The 20,852-nt window shown below is 42.2% G+C and overlaps 1 protein-coding gene across 1 annotated transcript; it reads left to right on the top strand.

The window, feature by feature from the left end:
- Positions 1–3,799: 3,799 nt before the first annotated feature.
- On the top strand, positions 3,800–19,028 carry LOC138599852 (NXPE family member 3-like). The gene is made up of 7 exons (XM_069671607.1): positions 3,800–3,916; positions 5,622–6,068; positions 6,932–7,227; positions 7,576–7,646; positions 15,771–15,785; positions 18,185–18,391; positions 18,475–19,028. The coding sequence occupies exons 1-7, from the start codon at positions 3,800–3,802 to the stop codon at positions 19,026–19,028; spliced, it is 1,707 nt and encodes a 568-aa protein (XP_069527708.1).
- The last annotated feature ends 1,824 nt before the right edge of the window (positions 19,029–20,852 follow it).

The raw sequence follows: 20,852 nt of genomic DNA, 5'->3' as shown, positions 1-20,852 counted from the left end.
TTGGGCGGGGGGGTGGGACATTCAACTGTTTTGAGCACCCACCGGTAGAAACATAAATCGGCGCCTATGCGCACAGGGCCTCACACACCCCCTGCGACTGCTCGGCCTGAGTGAAATTTGTTTGATTGCTTGGTTTTGTTGTGGGTGTTTGTTGTTTTAGTTTGGGCTGAAGATCTCTGGTAGTCCTGTCATGAGTTTCTAGTTTAGTTCTGGTTTTGTCTTGTATTTCTGTGTTCAGTTATTATTGTTTCACATTGTCACTTTGTCTAATGTCATGAGTTCTCGTCGTTTAGTTTTGTATTTAGTTTATTCTGTGTTCTTGTCAGTAGTTAGTCTTGTTTAGTTTAGTATTTCACTTGTGTCTCTTTGGTTAGATCATTTCCTGTTTTACTTTGTCACCTTGTCTCTCGTGTTGATCCACTTCCTGCCTTTGTGTTTCCTGCTTGTTTGATTGTTTTCACCTGCCCTTGATTGTCTCACCTGTGTCTGATTAGCCTCACCTCCTAGGTTTATTTAGTCTTTGTGCTCCCCTGTCTCTGTGCTGGTTCATTGTCTTTGTCTGTGAAAACGCTACACATGTCTTCCTGTGTTTGCCGATGTATCATTTGGGATTTGGGATTTTGGATTACCCGGCTCCTTGTGGTTTTGCCTGTTTTTGTTGGCTCTTCAGTTGGATTTTTGTTTTATTAAATCATTTAATTCTGGGTCCTCACCTTTTTGGGAACAATGAACCCTGACAAGTCCAGTTTTTCGTCTTTTGTTTTATGTTAGTCTTCCTGGTTATAGTTAGTTTAGGGGGATGTGCTGGGAGCGACAGTCCATCGCATGGCTGACCCAGCATCTTCCCATCTTTTGTTCATTTCCACGTTTGTTTTTCATTAGTTCATTCATGATATTATTGAACATTTTTGGGTTGAATAAAGCCTGTGGGTTTAAATGTTTATTATACTGTTTTATTTTAATTCTTATGAGAAATTGTCCCCACCAGTAAACTCACACCACTCCACTTGTTATGTAAATGTGGTTCTGTTTTAAGAAATTAAAGAATAACAGTGTACGCTTAATTACACATCCATTGACATCAGTTATTACAAGGTGTATCAAGAATCAAACAACAATCTCTACGCTTGCCAGTTACATATCCATCTTAGTCTTAATGAATAGGCTTAGGCTATACAGTGGCTAAACAGTAGGTGGCTGCATATGACCAGAAACAAGGGAAATAGCATGAAGCCAATTTGCTTGCTAGCATGTGGAAACATCCACTGGAACAAGCAGCAACTAATAACTTGACTGGAAGAGAAAGCTCCAAAGCTCAACTCATACTGTAGTCATTCCCTCTAGTCCTCTGACGATCTCTGGTCTTCACTCTGCAGTCGTCGAGTGGAGAGAGCGGGAAAAACTATTAGTCCCGAAAATGTAGCGACATGATTGGTCATCAGGGTGCTTGACTGGCACGTGAATGGGCCAATCAGCATAGGAGATATCAGCAACAGGACATGCAGGCGGGACATATCATTAGAGGGATTTGATTTGATTGTTGAGAAGTGGGCGTAGACAGACGTTCTCCACAGCGCAGTAGCTAGCTAACTGACCGAATGTTCTTGGTGCTCTGCGGCTAGAGTTGCAGATTGATTGGTTGAAATTGTTTGGTGCTAGCTTACGTGAGCACGCATAAAATTTAGTTTTACCGGAAGAAAAAATGATCTGATTTTGATATAAGAATACGAAGAAATTGATTTTCTGTATTTTTTTTGCCCTATATTGTCAAATAGATGCACAATATGACCGGGGATGTGATCGAAAAGGATTAAAATGACATTTTTCATTTCACCTCGACTCACCATGTTATGTTCATAATGGCAGATCTTAGTATGTTAATTTTATGCATAAATTCCATTTATGTATTATTCTTAAATGTAATCATTGAATACATTTTGTGGTTTTACAAAACGCAGCCTTGAGGGGAGCCGGTGCTGATGGTCCTGGCGTCAGAGACAGGAGAGGGTCCAGGAGAGGGTCTGGGATGTCTTTGAGGTGTGAGAGCACCAGGCGCTCAAAGGACTTCATTACCACAGAGGTCAGGGCGACGGGTCTGTAGTCATTAAGTCCTGTGGTCCTTGGCTTTTTGGGGACAGGAATGACGGTGGAGGCCTTGAAGCAGGCTGGCACGTGGCAGGTCTCTAATGAGGTGTTGAAGATGTTTGTGAACACTGGAGACAGCTGATCGGCACAGTGCTTTAGGGTGGAGTGGGAGACAGAGTCCGGTCCGGCTGCTTTGCGGGGGTTCTGTCTCTTAAAAATCCTGTTAACATCTCTCTCCATGACAGAGAGAGTTGTTGCTGTGGTGTGAGGGGAGGGGGCTGTGGAGGTGTTGGGGGAGAAGGAGGTGATAAGCTGTGATAAAGCTTGTCCAACAGGATGTTTCACAAGTTTTAGCTTTCTTTGGTAGCCCAGCCCTCTGACTACGACTTTAAACAATTTGACCAATGTACACTTTTCTTCACTACTACTACAGTGTCTGACTACGAAGGAATTAAATGAAGAGACAAAAAACTCTCTTCTCTCTCAATAAATCACTGCTGAGGTAAGACACATAATATTCCTTTGAGTGTAATAGAAGTTTCATTTTATAGACATTGTGAAAACTAAAAGTTTCCAACAACCCTTCTCGTATACTCTTCACGTATTTGTATTTCAGTTTTTCTGTACCGATTTGCTGCTTTGTACTGCTCCAATACATTTCAGAAGGAAATTGTAATTTGTACTCTATTACATCTACTTGGTATCATCATCCAAAATGTTACTTAAGTTAAGAAGTAATGGCATCAAAATATACTTAAAATACCAAAATTAAAAGCAGTCATAAAACAAAATTGTTAGTTTCAACAGTTTACATCATATTTCTATATTTTATTGAGGCATTGATATGACTTTTTGTTGAAGCTGATAACCCGGGCTAATTAGAACTACTTAATGTATATGATCTTAGACATCATCATTTATATGTTAATTGTATTTATCTTAATCTGTATAGTTACTGAAACTTACAGATTAATTTTGATGAATAAAAAGTAGTTTCTGAATCTGGAATGTAGAGTAGAAGTATAGAGAACAGGGTCAGTGTACTTTTTGGTCTTTGAATTTTAGAAACAGAAATCAAAAACCAAAAACCAAATAGTTATTTGATTTTCATTTCAAAATGAAAAACAAGTCATTTTCAGTTTTCCTGGTCAGAATTGGCAGATACATAATTGAAATACCACTAAATTTCTTTTTCTCCTTTTATAAAGCAGAAACATTTGTTTTCTGTTTCTAAAGGAAAATTCAAAGGCCCAAAAGTTCACTGACCACAGTAACACCTAAAGAACCAGTGCTTCAAAACTGTACAATATTTGAGTAAATGTAATTAGTGACCTTAATCCCTGTATTTGTAGAAGAAAACACAACTCTAACTCTTTTAAAACCTGTCATACAAACTACTATTAAAACACCTGGGTGTCACTTGACATACCAGTCTGACAAGTTTGTTTGTTTTTCTGCAAGTCAAGCAGTCAAGCATGTCAAAGTTTCTTCGATTTACAATCTTGTGCACACGAGATCATAAATTGTGGCCTCATGTATACAATATTATACAATATATTTATGCCCACAAAGAGGGGCATTCATATGGACCTTAACGATTAAGTTAAAATTTTAGCTAATAAAATCATATTATTAGCTTAACAATGATTGAGTTACCAATTGTTTTTTTGTTGTATGTATTAATTCAGAACCAGAGGAGGACTGATCCCCAAACATGGAGGTCAAAGGTTGTATAAGACACAAGTTCTGCAAAAACCTTCCAAAGTGCTGCTTCCTCTTCCTGGTTGTGTTTGTCTTCATCTTTATTCTTGGTTACCTGGACCTACTGAAGGTGAGAACTTGGTTTTCCTGGGAACACTTTAAAAGTGGACCCTGTATGAAATGTTGAATATTGGTCGGATTTCAGGCTACTCTTTTTAACTGTCTTTTAATGTGTCTCAGATAACGGTCACGTTTATGTTGCAAATGAATGCAATATGAGTTTCTGGGTAATTTTCTTTACAAAAATCTTTTGTTGCAATTTTAAAACCATCGCTGTGTTCCAAACTACTGGTTCCCATTTCTTCCCACTGAAGACACAAAATGAACAAATAGGTGACAAATATTGAAACTATTTCCTAAAACCAAATGATGCCCAACAAAATGATGCCCAAAACACACTTCAGTCAAGTCAAGTCAAATGTATTTGTATAGCACATTAAAACAATGTGAGCTTACCAAAGTGCTTCGCAGGCAGTGGCAGATAAAACTGTAAAAACACACAACAAATGATCACCAACAAATATAAAAATGAAATAAAAAATAAGAGTTCTGATAAATATGAGAGAGCCGATCCATGAAGTGACTTCATAACAAGAAATACAATTTTAAAAATGAATTCAAAAATTGACAGGGAGCCAGTAGAGGGAGGCGAGTACGGGGGAGTAATGCTCAGGCTTTTATGTACCTGTTAAAGATCTGGCAGGTTTTATGCAGAGGTTTTTACACATGTTGATAGTGGGCACAAGTTCATGACAGATCTGACTGGTGGAGTCAGAAGGGCCAAACAGAACTACTTCAGTAGTTTGGGATAACTAAATGTGATTTCTGTTGGACTTTAAGATACTCGTGAATTTGAATTTACTCTATTTGATAGAAACAATAAAATTTAACATAGTTCCAGTACAGAGCACGAAACTGATGTGTTGCAAGAAGAGTTTAGAGCTTTAGCTAATTTGAACTTTTTCCCTAGTTGGGCCTTTACATATACAGTGTAATAAAAAAATAAAGCAGTCAGTATCATAAAAACACATAAAACTACGGATTTGAAAGTACAGTTAAAAGTATCTGGAGGATATATTTAAATATGACTTTTGACTCAGCATCTAACTGCCCTGTTGTGTTCAAAGCTTATAATCCCTCCTGAACTATTTGCGTCACTTTACCTCAATCTCCCCCGCTGTGATCTGCAAAGATTCATTGGGGGAATCAGTGAGATGTACTGGCTTTACTTAATGCTCCCCTGATCGTCACAAAAACAAAGTGCCCAGTCTTTCTGCAGTGCAAAAAGGTGCAAAGTGCAAATAGCAGATTTGTTCACACCTAGCGTCCATACTGTATTAGTAGCACTTGTGGGCCTCTAGGACTTAAAATGGGGTGTGGTAAGATGCACCAACCACTGTTGGTGCTATGCCATAAGAAAGCGATTATATATGATTCATGTTATACGCAAAATACATCTTTGATTAATTAAGAGACTAAATATGTGCTTTACTGTGTGCCCAGATTTTGCGCCATTTAACAAACAAAAGTGGAGCGGGTCCTAAATGCACTTGCGCCATGACCTACAAAGAACAAGAACTATTTAAGAGTGAATTCCAGCAGCTTACAACTAACAGATCAACGATTGTTACCATCCATGAATATTGTGTCATTTTGTTGTGTAGAGCAGAAAAAAATGTCCTTCTTGCCCTTTTTGTTTTATTTAGTTCATTTGCTTTTCTTACATTTGTTTAAGGCATCTTTGTCACAATCTTTCTGTCTCAACCCCCTGCCAGTTAAAGTATGAAGAAATCTCCACCATCAACCTCCAGGGAGCTACCACTGATCCTCAGAAGCATCATGGCTTCTGCACCTTCCAGCCACTGTCCTCTACAGACGCTCTAGAGGAACGCCTCATATTAGACTCGATTGCTTGGCCAGAAACTCCACTTTTGCCAGCTCCTCTTCCACTGAATCAGACAAGTGATCCTGCCCACAGCACCTTCACCATTCTCCCAGGGAAGAGGGAGGGGGGGCAGTGGCATGTAGGGGATCAGCTGGAGGTTATGATCAAAATATACGACTTCCAAGGTCAAGCCAAGAAGTCTGGAGGAGATGTCTTAATTGCACGGTTGCACAACAAGACACTTGGAGCAGGTGTGGCCGGGCAAGTGGTGGATCACCTCAATGGCTCCTACTCTGCTGTATTCTCTTTACTCTGGGAAGGAAGTGCACAGGTTGAGGTAATGCTAAAGGCTATCTCTTTAAATGTAATTGTTCTATAGGTGTTTAAAATATGTTATATAAACCTCTCCCCACTGACTTACTGTTGCTAACAAGTGTCAACTTCCAGAACCAATAAATTAAGTCCTTGTGGAAGTGCCAAAAACTGCAGTACCTCTAATGACCACTGGAGGCTGCCTCTACTAGTGAGCCAATCTCCACTGATCTCCATGTTAAATGCCCAACGTTACTACCCAATTAAATATGTTTACAGCTTGGTTCTTGTGTTTTTAGACTCTTGAGGATATTTCTTTAAACTATAGAGACTAAAAACAGGGTTTATATACCTCAGTGTGAATATCTAGTATACTGTTATTTAACTGTTAGCACTTACAGCAGATATTTGTGTCTGCACTTGCCTTACCTGGCTTGTTAGCTTGTCGAGTGTTTGTCATTTCTCACTGATTGATTTGTGGTGCACATACATAAATGTCAGGATTGTTTTTTGTCACTTCGAAGATGGCTGGCTGTAGAAGTAAGAGGACCAATTGTACTCGCTAACAAGAGGGTGTCAGGTTCATTTCATTCTGTGGTTAACTATTTAGTTTGCTAATCTATGAATTAGCCTTGGGCAGACAGTTTATTATATAACTGTGATAACTCCTCGCTCCTCTCTACTGACTCAAAAAAACAACAAAAAAAACAATTCTTCTCCTTCTTATTTCTAATCACCAGCTGTCATTTTTGTCACCTTAAAACTGTCAGTAGCACGTTAACAACTGTTGCTAGCTTTATGTAGCTAACCAGTAAACATTTGCTCTATGACGTAAGCTGCCGGGTAACTTGACATGACTGATTGAAAACTGGTTCTCTGTACTATCAGGTGACGCTGGTTCACTCTAGTGAGGCTGTCACAGTGCTGCGCAGGCTGAACAAAGAACAGCCTGATAGGCTTTTCTGCACCAGCCTCTTCCGCTCAGGCTCAATTTCTCAAACTACCACCTGTAACGTCTGCCTACGTGAAACCAGGAAGCCGCTGTGCAACTTCACGGACATCCGTACGGGTGAGCCTTGGTTCTGCTACAAGCCAAAACAGCTGAGCTGTGATGACAGGATTAGCCACACGTTTGGAGGATTCACCCAAAAACTCAAGGCCACAGAGGATAAGCTTTTCCAAAGGTGAGGGAGGAGAGAGAAAAAACTTTTGTTTAGTTTCAATTATAATAAATATTTATATATATATATGCAGTAGAGCTAACTATGTTTCTTCTTGGTGTAATATGTCAAGTTTGTAACAACAGGCAGTAAAGATTGAGTCTAAAGATGTTACCAGAGTAAGAATAACAAAAAACTGTCTGAATCAATTCGTTGACTTATATTAACAAAGTAGACAGCGTATCTTCAAAGTCCAACTAAGGAAGCAGAATTATTGAATGTTAAAGCATTTTCTTCTGATAAATAACATGACGTTGGTTTTACATGTTGAATGTGTGTATGAGATACTTTATTATGTGAGCTTTTCTTCAGGGGTGTCAACATGAAAGTCTTCATTCAGGCTTCAGGACCTGCTAACGTCGCTGTTTTGCCTCAAAGGAAAGGTAAAGCAGGATCTTTCCTACCTTCACCGTTACCTATGATAACAATTCAAAACCTTATGTGCTGAAGACCATGAAAGTAAAAGTGTCTGGAAAAATTGCATACAACCTAGCTCTGTATTGACGCCAGAGCAAAGTGTTGGCAGAAAAGAGTCGCTGTCTATGTAGTTGCTCCGGAGTAATGATATCCCATAAAAGGCTCATTAAACCATAAAAACACAGCTCAAGAGCTAGAACTTTTTAGTACAAGTTAACAACTGCCAATGTTCTGCTTAAATGATGAACATTTTCATGTTAGTTTCAGTGGCTGCTATTAGTAGATACACTAGAATGCAAGGCAGTCAAAATGGATCTTATTTTAGCTTTTGCTTTGTTATTATTTCTGGAAGACCATACTCAAAGGTTGGTGTGTGATGTTAAGTCAGTTTAGGTTTTGATCCCTGTGTGGCAGGGACAGCGAGTGGAATTTGGAACAATATCTGTCCAATGATATTACTGTTATCAAATCAAATGAGAATTTAGGTTACCAGACAACACCACTCTAGGAGTTTCACCCGGAGAATTATTTATTGTCCCCACACTTAGGACACACAGATTCGTTATACTCCGAGGCCAGAGACATGGTTCCAATAATTAATTAATTCCAACAATATAAACTTTATTTTTAAATCAGTTTTTAAAAGTTATTCTAAAACACACTGTTACGGCCCTAACGTAAACAAAAGCAAAGACTCGAACACAACAAGGCCAGTAACATATTAAAGGACGCCGACTCAGCACAGTCAATAACAAAGGAGTATTTATTTGATGCAAACAAAACGAACGAAGCCAAACACAACCAAACCCCGATAATTAAGCAACCCAGAACCAAAACAAAAGAGGCAGGAGTTCCTGGCCAAAATGAACAAAAGGAGAGAAGAGACCCCAGACCAGCCTGCCACGACCGTCGCATCCGGGGTTCCTCCCGACTAAACTACCTAACCCAAAACTAATCTATAAAAGGAAAACAATAAGGACACGAAAACAGGACTACCAGGAACTCAAACCCAAATGAAAATAACAAAGCCCGGACGCTCTAACAGGCCGGGGAACTGACTTCAAATGCAAATCAGGGAAAACCACAAAAGACTGCGCGGCCAGCGCCACCTTCCCCCCTCCGGCACCACACCTGCAAATGAGAGAGAGAGAGAGAGAGCCGCCCCGCTGCTGTCTCCTTTTAACCTGCTCAGGTGATTGCCAGCATCTGAGCTCAGGCAGAGCAGGGCGGAGACACACACACACACACACACACACACACACACACATAGAGGGTACTGCTATTTGGCCACACGTAACACCCCCACCCTGAGCTTGTGAATACCGTGGAGGCGAACCTGAGGAAAACAAAAAGAGAAAAAAACAACACATTCACAAGCCTAACAGCGCGACAACGTGTCGGCCAGAACATTGTCCCGCCCCTTAACATGCCTGATCTCCACGTTAAATGACTGCAAGAAAAGGGCCCAGCGCATCAGCCTCTGGTTCGAGTTTCGCATCTGATTCACAAAAACCAAAGGATTGTGGTCCGTGTACACAACCGTCGGAAAACTCGCAGAACCAACATAAACTTCAAAGTGCGTGAGAGCCAGAACTAGGGCCAACGCCTCCTTCTCGATAGTAGAATACGCCCGTTGGTGCCTATTAAACTTTTTAGAGAAGTAGGAGACGGGATGCTCAACCCCATCCAAACCCTCCTGGAGCAAAACAGCCCCCGCACCAGCATCACTTGCATCAACAGATAGTTTAAATGAACGATCAAACATAGGGGCAGACAGGACCGGAGCATTCGTCATCAAAGCCTTAATGCACTCGAAAGCACGCTGACAACCCTCAGACCAACGGAAACCCCCCTTCGGGCTCAACAGATCAGTGAGAGGAGCCGCATAGGCAGAAAAATTCCTGCAGAAACCACGGTAGTAGCCAGCCATCCCCAGAAAACGACGCAATTCCCGCCGTGAACTGGGAACAGGAAAGGAGAGAATGGCCTCTACCTTTGAGTGCACAGGCCTAACCTGGCCCCGACCAACCACTTTACCTAAATAAGTGACCGTAGCCTGGCCAAACTCGCACTTAGCAAGGTTCAAAGTTAAATTGGTGTCACGCAAACGCCCAAACACAGAAAAGAGCTGCTGAATGTGCTCATCCCAGGACCCCGAGTATACGACGATGTCGTCTAAATACGCCTCACAACCAGAAAGACCTGCCAGCACAATGTTCACCAGCCGCTGGAAAGTTGCTGGCGCGTTGCGCATGCCGAACGGCATCACTGTGTACTGGAAGAAAGCGTCCGGAGTCACAAAAGCGGAAATTTCCTTCGCCTGAGGAGTCAGCGGCACCTGCCAGTATCCCTTTAACAGGTCCAGTTTCGTCACATACTTGGCACCGCCAACATGATCTACACAATCCTCAACTCGAGGAAGAGGAAAACAATCTGGCTTAGTGACTCCGTTCACTTTTCTAAAATCCGTACAGAATCTGTCAGAGCCGTCAGATTTTATAGCCAACAGGCAGGGGGAACTCCATGGACTACAGCTAGGTTCTGCGATGCCATGCCCCAACATGTAGTGCACCTGTTTCTGCAAACGGACGCGTTTATCTGGGTTCACCCTGTAAGCATGCTGTTTAAGAAGAATCTCCTACATCGACATCATGCTGCAACACATGGGTCTGGGAAGGCACATCAGAAAACAATGATGCATGCGAATCGATCAAACGGACCACATCCTCACGCTGAGATGGAGACAGATGCGAAACACAACCATTAAGGTTAGCCAACATTTCAGAGTTCTTTAAACGCCCATGAACAACAGCGCTGGACAAGGTCACCTCAACATCACAATCCGAACCCGGAGACTCCGGCAGATCAGCACTGGACAGCGCCACAGCGGCCCCAGCCTGATCGATAACTTCAACACCGGACAGCGCCACAACGGATTTCGTCACAACAGAGGATGGTGAAACAGACTCTCTCTGCAGGTAAGGCTTCAACATGTTAATATGACAAAGCCTATTCCGCCGTCTGCGGTCCGGGGTCGCGACCACATAGTCGCGTTCACTGACCCTCTCCCGGACAACATACAGCCCACTGTAACGTGCCTGCAACGATGAGCCAGGAATGGGCAACAACACCAACACTTTATCACCTGGGCTGAAACTACGGCTCTGCGCATCCTTATCAAACCAGCGTTTCATTTTACCTTGCGTAACTACCATGCTCGCTTTAGCCAGTTCACAGGCACGGCGAAGTTTTAAACGAAAATCACACACATAGTCGAGCAGATTCTGCGGCTCCGGATTACCAACCCACTTTTCATGAAGCAGTTTGAGCGGACCGCGCACCGTATGGGCAAACACAAGCTCTGCAGGGCTAAAAGCCAGTGATTCCTGCACCACCTCCCGCACAGCAAAAAGGAGCAGATGGACCCCCTCATCCCAGTCCTTACCACCCTCAAGGCAGTAAGTGCGGAGCATAGACTTTAAAGTCTGGTGAAAACGCTCAAGCGCACCCTGGCTTTCTGGATGGTACGCACTGGAGTAACAATGGGAAATGTCAAGCTGTTTCACGACCTGTGCAAAAACCTTAGACATAAAGTTTGACCCCTGGTCTGTCTGTACCACCCGCGGTAACCCAAACAAAGAAAAGAACTTAGTCAGCGCTTTAATGACTACGGGAGCGGTGATCTTACGCAGGGGAATAGCCTCGGGGAAACGAGTGGTGGAGCACATGATGGTTAGGAGAAACTGGTTACCAGCCTTTGTGCGGGGTAGAGGGCCTACACAGTCCACAATGACACGTTCAAAGGGCTCCCCTACAATAGGAATCGGATAAAGGGGAAACGGGGGAATCGTCTGATTGGGCTTACCGGACAGCTGACACACATGACAGGTCCGACAGTGGTGACGCACATCAGCTTTAAGACCTGGCCAAAAAAAACAACGCAACACTCTGTCATATGTTTTATTGACTCCAAGGTGGCCAGCAAGAGGATTATCATGTGCCTCCTGCACACACACAGGGTACTGCTATTTGACCACACGTAACACACACCATTCACACAAGGGAAGAAAAACCTAATCAGGTGCTGAGGCGTACCAGATGGACAGGGGGGGCAGTAAAGGGGGGAGGGATCCACCAAAACAAACCAAAAATCACCCAGGCACACGTGACACACACACGATGGTGAAGTAACCAAATCCCAGAGGAGCACAGCACACAAAGGGGGGGGGTATCCGCCACCCGGATCACCAGCACCACCACCGGCCCTCAGCCACTGAAAAGGAATAATACATTTAGTGGGGTCAAAACAATAAAACCAAAACAAATAAACAATATAACAAAAATATTCTCACTAATCTGCAGGTTACAAATTAAACAAACTATACACATTAACTGCCCAAATGAAACAAAAACAAACAACTTAAGTTCAAACAAAAAGGAAACTACCTACACACCCAAAGGAAAACCCACAAGCTACCCAAAATCAAATAAAGGAACTAAGGAACAGGTAATATATCTTCATCAAAATAATCATAAACAAAAGGAGTAAACTTATACAAATTAATCTAAACAAAAAAGGGGATATAAATCCCCACCACTCAATCACAACATTAAAATGTGCATTAATCGCCAATAAGAGTTATGGATGGCGTCCGTCTCTCTGAATGAGGAGGCGAAGCAGCCAGCTTTAGCAGGTAGCCAGACAAGCAGCACGCAGAGCAAGAGATGGACAACCAAACCATTTCAGAGGCAGCAGGAAAGGCTGGACAAACAGCAGGCTAACAGTCAGTCGAAGCCTCGAGACAAAGCAGCAGCGTTCCTTGTCAGCTGACAGTGACGTCACGTATAGCGGCGGTATTCACCGTCACTCGGTTAAATTTCACCTGTCAGAAATATTACCATTAACAACCTAGCTGACAATGATGCGGTTGCGACCTACGTTGATAGCTCTACATACCTCTCAGCAGCAGCAGACGCACACACACGAGAGGAGGGCAGGAGAGAGACCCAGGCGGCTACCGGCATCTCACCTGAGACCACACTAGCTTTAGCCAGCTACGAGCATGCACAATAACGCAGAGAGAGAGAGAACACTCACCACAGTAAACCGGAGAGAGGCATGACGAGAGGCATGACGTCTTGAGACAGCATCCAAGCGGCTCTGCAATATGATCAGAAGAAGGTAAAAAGGAAAACTTACCTCTAAAAAATGACCCTGAGACCTCAATGAACCTGCCTTGAGATTGAATAAACGAGAGACTTTAAGGAGAGACTTATTAGCCCTATGGAAGACAAGGACCAAACCGCAGAGGGACGCCTACTCCACGTGGGTTACAAACATTTTCTACGTTGGACTGGAATACCGGAGGAAGAGATAAGTAAGTCATTAAGACGCATTACATTGAAGAACATGGACACAAACTTTATAAACACGATGCACGCCTATGCGCGTAACTGCCTGGACGACCAACTTAAGGTCATGGACAGCCTCATGGATGAGGAAGGTGAACCAACCCCAGAGCTCTTACCTGAAGCTCCTGAAGGACCAAAATCAAAGAAAACAAAAAAACCAGTGAGTGATAAGCTGGAGGACTCTGACTTAAAGTCGTTAAGCATACTTGAGAGAATTGAGAAGTGGCAAGTTGAGTCTCTCAAGCGACTCCAATCCCTGGAAGATGCAGTAAAAGTCACAGACTCTCTGGAGGCTCTGTGGGGGCGGGTGTAGGACATGTCTGGCCAGGTGAACACTCTCCAGGCCGAAGCTGCAATCCTGGGGAAAGCGAGCACGGAGCTCCGGGACAAATACAACGATTTGGATGCCTATTGGAGACGATGGAACCTCTGAGTGGCCGGAATACCCGAGAAGATGGTGGAGGACATAAAGAAAATCATTATTGACCTGTTTGGCCGAATCTCCCCCGATATTGTGGACCAGTTGGCTCTCACAGTGGATATCGTGCACAGATTGGGACCTCACACTGGGCACGAGCGCTCCAGCCGCGACGTCATAGTACGCTTTCTGTCACGATCTCATCGAGACAAGATCTGGAAGGATGCCAGAACATCAGGGCTCCTTAAGGAGAAGAGAATAAGGATCCTGGAGGATCTGACACAAGAAAGCAAGGACTCCAGGAACCAGCTGTGGCTGCAGGTGGAGAAGGCGAGGAAAGAGGGAAAGAAAGCGGGCTTCAGAGGAGCGCACGCATATATCGACGGTAAAAGAATTACAGCCAAGGACACGTAAGTTACAGACTTTTGCTACCACAGGCCAAGAGACTATGAAGTTATGAGCTGCAGGCCGCAACAGTTAGGACTAAATCTGAATTTGCACTGAACACTGAAGTATCTGCTCTCAAACCAGAGAGGTTTTTTGAGTAGGTGCGTGGTTGTGTGTGTTTGCGACTGTCCAATTTAGTTCATGGCAACTTCTGTTTTTTCTGTCAATGTCAGGGGTGTCAAGAATGAGGTGAAAAGGAAGAGTTTATTCTTATTTCTTCAGAATAAAGGTGCAGATTTTTATTTAATCCAAGAAACACATTCTTCTGAAGCAGATGTGTCGCACTGGAGGAGTCAGTGGGGAAGAAAGGCTTGGTTTTCTCATGGCAGCAATAGCTCAGCAGGGGTCGCCATCCTACAGGGGAAATTTGGCGGGCAGATTATAAAGCATGATATGGCTAAAGATGGCAGATGGATCATTCTGTTGGCAGATATCAACCAATCTCTTGTTATCCTGATAAATATATACGCTTCCAACAGTAAAACTCTCAATAACATCATTTTTTCAACAGTAGAAAATAAGGCTAATCAATGGCTTGCACTGTTTCCCTCTGCTGAAATCTTATGGGGAGGAGATTTCAACACAGTGTTTGATGAAAGCGTGGACAGATGGCCTCCCAAAACCAAACAATTAACTGAATTAGAAAGTATTTGCCACAGAATGAACATGACTGACATATGGAGACAAAAACACCCACAGGAAAAAGTATACACTTGGAGCAATAAGAATAGATCCCTCCAATCCCGCATAGATTTTTTGGTTAACTTCAGCAGAACTAGGAAATAAGGTAGACTTAATCAAAATAGAACCCACAATACTGACAGATCACAAGGCTATAGCAATTAAATTCCACCTTGGATCTGATAGGCAGAAGTTGAATAGAGATTATTGGAAATTAAATAAAACTCAAGAATTTGTAAAGGAAAGCCAGAAAATCATTGATAAATGCTGGAGACAAGAAAACATGCTAAAGATATTTGGACTATACTGGGAATGAATGAAATCTGAAATTAGAAAGTTAGCCATACGATTAAGCAGAAGGATCAGCAGCTACAATAAAGAAAAAGAATGACAACTTATCACCCAAATCATTCCATTATCAGAGAAAACTGACCCGAGCAGCGATGAAGTGGAAGAGTTGGCTTACTTGCAGACTGAATTGGATAAAATCTATGAGGGAAAGGCTAGAGGTGCCTTCATCAGATCCAGAAGGAAATGGCTTGAACAGGGGGAAAAGTGCACAAAATACTTCTTCAATTTAGAAAAAAAGAATCATGAAATATCATCCTTGTGCAAACTTAAAATTAATGATACAGTATGTGAAGATGGAAAATTAATCTCACAATTTGTAGTGAGCTTTTATGAGAAGCTGCATCTGGCTGACCCCTTGAACCAAGACAAAATGGCATCATTCCTTCAAACCATACAACCGGATATTAGAAGAATAGATCAAGATTTCCAATCAATATGTGACCAGAAAATAACTATAACAGAGGCCCTTAAGGATTACAAGGCTCCCGGTAATGATGGGATAATAGGGGAATTTTATGAATGCTTTAAACAATCAATTGCTCCATTTTTAGCGGGACTGTTTGAAGAGGCTCTAGAAAAACAGGAACTGCCCCACACTCTGAGACAGGGATTGATAAAACTGATTCCAAAGCCAAAGAAAGACAAGTTAAGCATTGAAAACTAGAGAGACCGATTAGTCTATTAAATAATGATGCAAAACTTTTCGCTCTCATCTTTGCTAAAAGGTTAAAAATAGGATTAGCTGATATTATTGATGACGAACAATCTGGGTTTATGCCAGGAAGGAACATTGTAAGTAATATTCGCCTGATATTAGATATGATAGATTATAACGAATTTATACCAGATGAGAGTTTTATTCTATTTGTTGATTTGTATAAAGCAATTGACACAGTCAGTCACCAGTTTATGTTTAAAGCCATTCAGTGCTTTGGCTTTGGAAATAGGTTTCTGAGGGCAGTTCAAAGTCTTTATAAAGGAAGTAATAGCTCAATTAAGGTAACAAATGGTACAACGCCCAGGTTTAACATCAGTCGTGGAATCAGACAAGGATGCCCACTAAGTCCATTTTTGTTCCTGCTGGTCACACAGGTCATGGCAACACATATTAAAAGAAGCAACTTTCAGGGTATAAGGGCTTTCAAATTAGCTCAATTAGCGGATGACACAACAATTTTTCTGTCCAATCTAAATGAACTCCCTTGCATCAGGGAGTTTTCTGAGGCCGCTGGTTTGACAATGAACCTCAGCAAGTCAGTGCTGTTCCCCCTTAAACACTGTGATCTGGTAGAAATGAGTGAGATTCCTATGAAACAAACTGTGACATACCTGGGTGTAGTGCTTGACAAAAATGGCACTCAGAGGCAAATTTTGAACCAATAATTCAACAAATAGAAAGAAAATTCAATATGTGGTTAATGAGGGATCTATCCTTAAATGGCCGAACGCTGTTACCTAAAGCTGAAGGAATATCAAGGTCTGTATATTTGTCTCTAGCACTAGAAATGATCGCTGTAGTTTCTAAGAAACTAGATCAAAATGTATTTAACTTTATCTGGAAGAACAGATGTCACTACTTAAAAAAAGATACTTTGTGTAATGCCAGGAGGGATGGTGGCTTGGACGTATTAACCTTTGAAACTTTAAATAGCTCTTTTAAGATTAATTGGTTAATTAGCAGACAGAAGAACATTTTCTGGAACTCTTTTGCTACACGTGTATTTAATTTAACAGGTGGAATACGGTTTTTGTTGAAATGTAACTACAAAGTTGAAAAGCTCCCTGTCAAACTTTCATAAACAAGCTCTGCTGACCTGGAAACTGATCTACAAGCATAACTTCTCACCAACCAGTTATTATATTTGGAATAACCACGACATCCTATATAAAAACAAATCACTGTTTTTATAAGGAGTGGATGGAGCATGGAATTGTATTAGTTAACCAACTTATTAATGACCAAGGTTTGTTGCTTTTCTTATGAAGAATTTTTGTTAAAATTTCAGTTGCCGGTGACGCCGAAAAAATATGCTGTGATTTTTGATGCACTACCACAGGGTGTGCTGCAACTCCTTAAAGGGACCGAAAGAAATACTGCTGTTGTAGAGAATTATAAGTGTGAGATTTTTGTTGGCAATGTGGACATTACAAAAAAATCCTGCTCTAACAGATATTTGAGAAGCTGCTAACATTCAACGATTCGGCCGAGAGGTCAAATTTACTGGACTGCACAATTCGGAGAGGTTGACTGGCATAATTCGTGGCTGGTTGGTGACAAATTCTGTCTTAATAACAAGGTAAAGGAAGTCTCATTTAAAATTGTACATCATATCTACCCTGAAAAGAAAACACTTGAACGGTTTAAACTGGACATTGAATATCAAGAGAAAACAGGAAGGACGGTCAGTTTCCAGGAAAAAAACAGTTTTATTTACTTTGATGACCGGACGGAAGACAAAGATCTGTGCTTTTTCTGTCAGTTGATTATAAGTTTGGGGAAATTTCACATCCATAAAAACAAATGGGCCAAATCTAAACCTAACATCGTACTCTGCCGACAAGAACTGCACCGCTATGCTGCCACAATCAAGGACATTAGAAATAAGAAAGCGGCCAAAACTTATTCTATTATGGAGAGACTCTGTGGAAGTGATCTGTAAAGTTTTTTTGTTGTCTGTTTTTTTTGTTTTTTACTCCTGTACTCCTTTTTGTATTTTGAAGTATCCCTGCATGTATGGATGGGAATTTGTCTGTATGTATGGTATTGTATGACGCACAATAAAAAAAAACAACTTTTGTAACTGATAAGGCTGATAGTGTTCCATATTTTCCCTTTTGTCTAAACAAGTCACAGGAAAAGAAGAAATTAGAGTCGATCACAGTAAGAACCACGTAAATGTTTTTATCTGCAGCTGTACAAAGTCCTAAATGCACAATATTTGAGTATTGCTTAAAGTGAACCTCATTAGATAAATAAATGTATTTGTATTCGACCCATTTATAAAGATTGATGTTTTCTGTAGAAATTAAATGAATGGTGTGCCACAAATGGTTTAACTTTTATTGAAAGAAAGTCAAGATCGTGACCATTCTTTTCACTTTTCTCTGAGTCATTTGCTGGTTCTTGTCTTTTCATGGGATTTGTCTGCAATCAGTAAAATATAAAATAACTCTTCCCACATCCTTTTCTCTCAGGTCAACCTGAGGTCAAGGAAAGCATTGGGAAGTCTGGAGTTTCTGGCTATTACTACCAGGGTGCGTGGAGAGCACTTGGTGAAATCAAAGTTGGCCAATTCAACAGCCCCTCTGCCGTCAATCAGTGTCTGAAAGGCAAGATTGTCCACCTGTATGGAGACTCCACCATCAGGCAGTGGTTTGAATACCTCGATGCTTTCCTACCAGGTAGCTGATCCACAGGGATTTCTGGCAACAGTTTTATTTTGTTTAAACCTCTGCTTAACCTCTCCACTCTGTACTACTTTCAGATGCCAAGGAGTTCAACCTGTACAGCATTAAGCAAGCAGGACCTTTCATGATGTTGGACAATGCAAACAAATTCTTGGCAACATACCGCTGCCACGGTCCTCCTATTTCTTTTCGCAACGTCCCAATCAGCCAGTTGCGTTACATTGCCAATGAAATAGATGGGGAACCTGGTGGCGACAACACTGTCATAGTTTTTGGCATCTGGGCTCACTTCGCCAATTACCCCATGGAGCTCTTCATCCGACGGCTTCAGAGCATCCGCAGGGCAGTGGTGCGTCTGCTGAACAGGGCTCCAGGTACTCCGGTTGTCATCAGGACTCCAAGCCTTAGAGATTTGTCGCTTTATGCGGCGCTTACCAACAGTGACTGGTTCTCGCTTCAGCAAGACAAGGTGCTCAGAGCCATGTTTAAAGGACTTAATGTTCGTCTGGTGGACGCCTGGGAGATGACTGTGGCTCACCACCTGCCACATTTGCTTCATCCACCACCTCCCATCATTAAGAACATGATTGATGTTCTCTTGTCCTACGTGTGCCCCCAAAAGGGCAGCTAGATGTGGATTTGGACAAGAAGAGACTTTGGGGAAATTCAAGCACACATCCATTTACTTGAATTTTTCCCACACGTTTTTTTGTTCTCCTGTGTTTCTACTAGGTGCTGCATTTTCCTTCAGCAGTCCATGCATAGACTAAGTAGGTATGATTATTTTACTCTATTTTTAACCAGTGGATGTTGAGCACAAAAGTGACGGAACAGGGCTGAAAACAGCTCCAAGTTAACTTGACTTTCATAAAAAACACTGGTGGATGCTTGTTACGTGTGGCCTGTTTTGGTTTTGCCCTGTTCTCGCTCTCCCTGTTTCTCTGGTCTCCCTCCTCCTTCTGACTGCTGCGCACCTGAGCGCAATGAGCACAGTTGTTTATGCTTGCAACAGGTGTGTCAGGTATCCGGCAGAGTGTTTTCTTGTGCGTACTTGTTGTTGTAGTGGTGAGGAGTTTTCCCTTGTAGGCTGTAGCCGCGTTCCCCTTTGGGTTCGTCGGGTTGATGGGAATAGTGTTGCGGTGCACCCACATGTACACTACTGATAATACAGATTTCACACACCTCATAGAATTTGTTAACTCCTTAATTAATTTACGTTCTTTTTGTAATAAATTAATTCATTTACTTTTGGCAACTCGTGTCCCTCGAAGTTGTTTGTCATGGCCTTACGGGCCGGGTTATGACAAAATGGGGGCTCGTCCGGCCGTTTTGTTTCCGTTTAGGTCGCGCAATTTAGTTAAACATTTGTAGATTTGTTTGAAATGTAATTGTAGCTCCACAGGTGGTAACTTGTTGTGCGTTTTGATAAGTTGCAAGGTTCGATTTGGTTAAGTTTTGGCTTTGTTAAATGATTTAAAAAATGACTTGAAATTACCGTCGTTTCTTTTCGTGTTAGTCTGACTGTATGAGCTTTCATTCAGGTCAGAATTGGATTATTCGGTGCTCGGTGTCGCCGGAAAGGAGCGCGCGTAAAGTTACCTGGAGCGCGTGTGGCGCACCCCAGTTCCTTTGTCCCTTTGTTACGTTTGGCGCTAAACATTTGTTTGATCGGTTATACGGGTTTGTGTGGATTTAGGACGGAAGGGGCACAGTTCGTTCAGCTGGTATAACAGGGTAAGGTATGAGTTGTGTTAAAGTTTGAAAAAGTGCTTTGTGTGGGAAACTGTGTAAATTGTTTGCTTACCTCGGACTAGGGGAGGGAGAGCTTTAGTCCTCGGAGCAGTTGTTTATGCTTGCAACAGGTGAGTCAGGTATCCGGCAGAGTGTTTTCTTGTGCGTACTTGTTGTTGTAGTGGTGAGGAGTTTTCCCTTGTAGGCTGTAGCCGCGTTCCCCTTCGGGTTCGTCGGGTTGATGGGAATAGTGTTGCGGTGAAAGTGGCTGAAGCAAAGCTTGGGAGCACTCCGTGGCTTCGGATAGCATCCACCACCTCCCATCATTAAGAATATGATTGATGTTCTCTTGTCCTACGTGTGCCCCCAAAAGGGCAGCTAGATGTGGATTTGGACAAGAAGAGACTTTGGGGAAATTCAAGCAGACATCCATTTACTTGAATTTTTCCCACACGTTTTTTTGTTCTCCTGTGTTTCTACTAAGTGCTGCATTTTCCTTCAGCAGTCCATGCATAGACTAAGTAGGTATGATTATTTTACTCTATTTTTAACCAGTGGATGTTGAGCACAAAAGTGACGGAACAGGGCTGAAAACAGCTCCAAGTTAACTTGGCTTTCATAAAAAACACTGGTGGATGCTTGTTACGTGTGGCCTGTTTTGGTTTTTCCCTGTTCTCGCTCTCCCTGTTTCTCTGGTCTCCCTCCTCCTTCTGACTGCTGCCCA

This window comes from Semicossyphus pulcher, unplaced genomic scaffold (assembly GCF_022749685.1).
Source record: "Semicossyphus pulcher isolate SPU_LCO1_2020_fin unplaced genomic scaffold, fSemPul1.0.p SCAF_20, whole genome shotgun sequence".
Taxonomy (NCBI): Eukaryota; Metazoa; Chordata; class Actinopteri; order Labriformes; family Labridae; genus Semicossyphus; species Semicossyphus pulcher.
The sequence above is the reverse complement of the archived record's forward strand: the minus strand, read 5'-3'. Positions and strand labels throughout refer to the sequence as shown.

Coding starts and splice junctions, on each gene's coding strand:
- LOC138599852 (XM_069671607.1), top strand. CDS start 3,800: ATGGAGGTCAAAGGTTGTATAAGACACAAGTTCTGCAAAAACCTTCCA. Junction 3,917..5,621: donor GTTACCTGGACCTACTGAAG/GTGAGAACTTGG, acceptor ACCCCCTGCCAG/TTAAAGTATGAAGAAATCTC. Junction 18,392..18,474: donor CCTCGATGCTTTCCTACCAG/GTAGCTGATCCA, acceptor TACTACTTTCAG/ATGCCAAGGAGTTCAACCTG.